The following is a 6,000-nucleotide window of genomic DNA, read 5'->3' on the forward strand; positions in this document are numbered from 1 at the left end:
GCTTCTGGGTTGGACCAGTCAATTCAAGTAGCCAAGTATTTTGACCATCTTCCAGACTGGCTATAGAAGTGGTCATAATCTTTCGGTTTTCACCACTGAACATTTGGCTGTATGATTGGGTAATCAGGCCCAGTGGAGTTTGTTTCCTTAACTCATCGGCCATAGGCACCATTCAATCACCTTCCATTGCAAATTGCAAGCTTGTTACTCATTCCATGATGGAATGCAAATCCGGCAAACTGTTTAATCTTCTTAGTTTCTTCATATTCTACTGCCTCTGCGTTCAATTTTCCCACGCGGCGGATACCATCACACAAGACCAACCACTCCCTGACGGGAAGACCTTGATTTCTGCTGGTGAGGTTTTCGAGCTGGGTTTCTTTAGCCCCGGCAAGTCCAAGAATCATTACGTGGGAATATGGTACAAGAAAGTCACGGAACAAACGGTTGTATGGGTTGCCAATAGGAGAACCCCGCTCTCACATTCATCTGGTGTCCTTACAATTAACAGCAATAATGGGAATCTGATGATCTTGGATGAGATTGGAGGCAACATCATGGTGACATCTGATTCTGCTACCAATCACACAAGTGCTTGGCTACTGGATACTGGAAACTTCATACTGATAGAAGGTAATTCAACTAATGATGAAGGCCGGATCATATGGCAAAGCTTTGATTATCCTACAGATACGTATCTCCCTGGCATGAAACTGGGGTTGAATAGAAAAAGTCCGCAAAACAGCTGGATGCTCTCTTCATGGACAAGTGAAGAAGACCCTGCTCCTGGGGACTTCACTTTGGGAATGGATTCCGATGGATTGGCTGATCAGTTTCTTATACGGAGAGCACGACAAAACTACTGGACTAGTGGCCCATGGAACGGGCACATTTTCTCCCTTATTCCCGAAATGGCTCTAAGTTATAATATCTTCAATTACAGCTACACATCGAATGAGGATGGGGCATATTTTATTTGTTCACTTTATGATAATACTATAATTTCAAGATTGGTGATGGACGTGTCTGGGCAACTCAAGCAATTGATATGGCTGGAGAACAGCCAATCTTGGAATTTGTTTTGGTCTCAACCAAGAACGGCATGTGATGTTTATGCTGCTTGTGGGGCATATGGTATCTGCGATGGTAGTACGTCCTTGTGCAAGTGCTTGCACGGGTTTGAGCCTTACTCTCAAAGAGAATGGGATTCAGGTCATAGATCAAAGGGGTGCGTGAGGCGAACAGAACTGAATTGTGGGAATCAAGATAGGTTCTTGCGGTTGAGTGGCATGACGTTTTCTGATAACCCTCTAGTTCTAAAGAATTCAAGTCTCAGCCTAGAAGATTGCGAATTTGAGTGCAGGAGTAACTGCTTTTGTATTGCTTATGTTTCTGCTCATGATAACAGAGCCGGATGTTCTTTGTTGGATGGAGAGTTGATAAATATTCGTGAGACGACCTTCGGCAATGTCCCTGATGTTTATGTTCGTCTCTCTGCTTCAGAGTTTGGTACGCCTACTTACTCTTGATAACAAGTCATTCGTATTGGTAGATTTTATCGTTTCATCATCATCTTCTTTTTCCTGTTGGCACTTATCATTTTTAATTGTGTATTTGTTTGTTTTCTTATGCTAGTAGAAGTAGGCAACTGCAAGTTTATCTCAAATTTTATATATATATATATATATATATATATATATATATATATATATATATATATATATATGCTGTGAACCGCATAGACTTTCAACCCTGCATTCTTTTTTTGTACTAATCAATACATGTTCAAATACAGAAAACAATACAAGTTCAGACAGAGGAAAGAAGAAGAGGATACAAGTAATCAGTGCACTAACAATCTCTCTGTCCATACTTCTACTGGGCTCCTTTATGTGTTGTTTCTGTGGGCGAAAGCTAATGCATAGAGGTAAAAATTCTCCTAGTCATGAACTATGCAATTGACATTTTGATTCATCAAGTGAAGCAACTGTTTTGCTACCAACCAGGGAAACGGGAAACAAGCCAAGAAGTATTATTGCGTGAGTTAGGAGATGATGGGTCAGATGACAGGGAACTCATGAATGCAAATAGGCTCAGAGAAGGTGGAAGGAAGGGTCTGGAGTTGCCGCTATACAGTTTTGCAAGTATAGTAGCTGCGACAGATAACTTCTCTCCAGCAAATAAGCTTGGGCAGGGTGGTTTTGGCCCTGTTTATAAGGTAAACATATTTTTATTTTTATTTTCTTTTTGAAGAAATAGATATATTCAATAAAACTTGGCGAAGCTGTAGAGATCGCATACAATTTGGGCTAGCCCTCTGGGACAAAAAGGAGGGGGCAGCCTATCATAAGAAGAAACTGTGCAAAATGGCTCTAATTTTCCCTGATCATTCCAAGAGCTGCCCCGTAGAGGAGGAGCTCCCCTCTCGACAGGAGCTGGAGGGCAGATACTTTGTTAAACTCCCTGTATAGTCTGCCACTCTGTTAGCTTCCCTCGGAATGTGCTGGATAGAGCAGGTAGTGGACACTTTCATAGGCCGTCTGCTACACTGATAGCTTTCTCTACCCTTTCATTGACACCAGTTCAAGTTAGATAGAAAGAAATGGCATGTATTTCTGCATAGGGATTTGAACGAAAGTGTCACAGACACTTTCATGACAAAGATGGACCAGAGAAGGCCGGATCAGAGGTGGAAGTGATTGGGACCGTCAGAACCTTAACACAGTATCTTGCAAACCAGAATGAGTTTTTTGATGTATCATATACGATTTTGGGGTAGGAGAGGCTACTTTAGCCAACCAAACCCACTATGCTAGATTGCCCACACTGGATTTGCAAGACTCCATCAGAACGACAGTCAAAAGCCCCTTTTACTTTTGTTTTTACTATAAATAGTAAGTTTTAGTTTGATTATAACTTTTGGTCCTTTTAGGAGTTTGCCCAACATGAAAAGGACAAGAAAAATTAGGGGAATAACATGGTTAGGCCAAATTGGACACTCACTATTTTTGGCCGAAACAGAGAGAGAGAGAGAGAGAGAGAGAGAGAGATTGAAATTCACATAAACCATATTTCAGAAATATATCCCATGACTTGGAAAATCATGAGAAAGAAAGACAAAAAAATAAAGCAAATAAAGAAAACATCACTCTTATTCATGCCGCCTCTTCCCACCAGTGAAACGACTCTGCAAATGTATTTATGAGTCCAAACTGATCATACAGTACTTTAGCTCAAATAATTACTAATGATCATGTAATTTGTTTTTCACCAATACGTTTTCAAATACTACTCATCTTTCCTATCAAGCTTTTAACAGACTCACTAGGAAAATAATTCTAAGAAGAAGCAAATCCTAATCAACCTCTCAAACTATAACTATCATTTGAAAGGTAGAGAAAAATAATTCATCTTAGCTGATTCGTTCTCTAAAAGTTAGTGTAGAGGTAACAAAACTTTTATCTTACCATAAATAACATACTTAGTTGCCAACTTTCCATGCATGTCTCAGCAAAATAACTCTGCTTTAACAGGAATATATTTATTGGAAAACACCGACACACGAAGTATACACCACTTAGGGTGTCAATATTGAATAGAAGATGCTGACGGTAAATGACAATCTTCAGGGTAAGTTGCACGACGGACAAGAAATCGCTGTGAAAAGGCTTTCAAGGAGTTCTGGACAAGGCCTAGAAGAGTTCAAAAATGAGATTATACTTATTGCCAAACTCCAACACATGAATCTTGTTAGGCTTTTGGGCTGCTGCATTGAAGGAGAAGAAAAGATACTGCTCTACGAATACATGCCTAACAAAAGCCTGGACTTCCTCCTCTTTGGTTTGTTGCACTTTAAGACTTTCCAACTCCACACAATACTATGGTGATAGTTTGGCATCATTTCTCAATTTGTCGTCTCTCATCCACTGTACATGTGCCATACATGCACTCTTCTCAAACCATCCAAATCTTCGCCCCATTCCACATGGATCATGACTCAAATTAAAATTCATACTGATCAGATGATCTTAGTCATCAGATTTTGATCCTCTAATTCGCACTGATCAGGAACCAATTTCTTTTAACTGAATTCTACTATGAGTTATTTTTCAGACTTGCTTCATCCACAACCTAACCTACATTATGATTACAATGATCTAGCTCAATAAACTCATATACCACATGTATGGTGGATGGGACAACACTACTTAAGAAATGGACTATGTCGAAGTCCTGTCCTTCAACTTCATCTACATTCATATCCTTTATGTTGGTGGATATTCTCTACCATGTGCACTAAAGTACCCTTTTGTTTATATATTTGAGTCTAAAAATGATGCAGATCCAACCCAAGGAAAGCTTTTAGATTGGGGAAAACGCATCCACATCATTGATGGAATTGCTCAAGGGCTTCTCTATCTTCACAAGTACTCCAGATTGAGAGTTATTCACAGAGATCTTAAAGCCAGTAACATTCTCTTGGATGGTGAGATGAACCCCAAGATATCAGACTTTGGCATGGCGAGAATTTTTGGGCGAAATGAATCAGAGGCAAATACAAATAGGGTTGTTGGCACTTAGTAAGTAAATTCATTCACAAGTACCAATCTACACCTAACCACATACACATCTGTATACCCATAAACATGCCTAACAGATTGTCTAACTTCAATTGAAATTTTGTTCAATGGTGGAATTCCAGTGGTTATATGTCTCCTGAGTATGCAATGGAGGGCCTTTTCTCAGAGAAATCTGACGTCTTTAGCTTCGGAGTCTTACTTCTAGAGATTGTCAGTGGCAAGAAGAACACCAACTTTTATCATTCTGATAGGTCTCTAAACCTTCTCGGATATGTGAGTAACCAGAACAAATCTACCATCTTGGTTTCATGTTTCAAATCACCTTGTTTTTGTTTCGTTTTGGAATCTGACAATGACTTGCAACCAAGAAAGATGTAATTGTTTCAGGCATGGGAATTGTGGAAGGATGGTAGGGTCTCGGAGTTGATGGACCCAATGTTAGGTGATACATCTACTGGCTCTGACATTTTGAGATTCATCCAAATGGGACTCTTATGTGTGCAGGAAAGTGCGAGGGATAGACCCACCATGTCCAATGTTGTTTCTATGCTTAGTAACAAAATGGCAACGTTGGCTAATCCGAAACGACCTGCATTCTTTCTAGGAAGAAGGGGGTTTGAGGAGAATTCATCTAAAAGCAGAACAGAGAATTGTTCCAATAATGATGTAACTATTTCTGTGATAGAAGCTAGATAGACATTCCGACTTCAGAACAGAGTATGCATCTTTTTCCAATCAACGGAATTATAGGTGGTTGAAGTTCGAATAATTCTTACCATTTTATCGCAATAAGATTAAATGATTATGCTGTAAGCTCCCATATGAGACAATGTGTAGTATGGGTAAGATTGTGGGATTTATTCTCTAAACTACCATAAATAAGCTATTGTTTCATTAAATTCTTGAGTTGAATTGAGTCATTGAAAATTTTCTATTCAGTGTTTTACATTCGTCAACAAACATGGATGAGAACCATCATCCCTTCAGTGCAAGTTTCTTATGGTGGCCCATATAGCATATGGTAACAGACATATTCTGACTCCTGGTACACCACTTCAACCTTGATCTTGACACTCGTAACTGTTCTTCCTCCATTGCCATCCGAAAAAACCCAGCAATGATGAAACCGATCTTTTAAGAAGTAAGAAGATGCGAGTGTACGAGTTCCTCACAATACTCCTAGACAGACAAAAATGAGTCTGATCTAAAACTCAACAAGACAACAGCACAGATAACAGTTTGGATGGGGATGCTCCCCCTTAAGCTTCCCAGATGTTGTTTGGGGCCTTCTTGTTTTCTATTTGTCATGTCATCCAATCTACTGGTAAGATGACACCACCCCCAAAAGAAAACTATTGCAAAAACTCAGGTGGGCCATACCAACTGCTTGCCTGCAAAAACTCAGGTGGGTCATGTCATC

The 6,000-nt window shown here is 39.7% G+C and overlaps 1 protein-coding gene across 2 annotated transcripts in view; it reads left to right on the forward strand.

Moving 5' to 3' along the window:
• Nucleotides 1–5,358, forward strand: part of LOC131221746 (receptor-like serine/threonine-protein kinase SD1-8) — a 79,043-nt gene extending 73,685 nt beyond the window's left edge. The window contains exons 1-7 of one of the 2 annotated variants that reach the window (XM_058217056.1): nucleotides 204–1,509; nucleotides 1,796–1,927; nucleotides 2,007–2,218; nucleotides 3,630–3,840; nucleotides 4,343–4,580; nucleotides 4,703–4,853; nucleotides 4,968–5,358. In XM_058217056.1, the coding sequence (XP_058073039.1) occupies nucleotides 216–1,509; nucleotides 1,796–1,927; nucleotides 2,007–2,218; nucleotides 3,630–3,840; nucleotides 4,343–4,580; nucleotides 4,703–4,853; nucleotides 4,968–5,276 (2,547 nt within the window). In that variant the 5' untranslated portion in view covers nucleotides 204–215 and the 3' untranslated portion in view covers nucleotides 5,277–5,358. Of the gene's footprint in view, nucleotides 1–203; nucleotides 1,510–1,795; nucleotides 1,928–2,006; nucleotides 2,219–3,629; nucleotides 3,841–4,342; nucleotides 4,581–4,702; nucleotides 4,854–4,967 lie in introns of those variants that run through there. The other variant, XM_058217058.1, reaches the window with a different exon arrangement.
• The last annotated feature ends 642 nt before the right edge of the window (nucleotides 5,359–6,000 follow it).

This window comes from Magnolia sinica, chromosome 12 (genome assembly GCF_029962835.1).
Source record: "Magnolia sinica isolate HGM2019 chromosome 12, MsV1, whole genome shotgun sequence".
Taxonomy (NCBI): domain Eukaryota; kingdom Viridiplantae; phylum Streptophyta; class Magnoliopsida; order Magnoliales; family Magnoliaceae; genus Magnolia; species Magnolia sinica.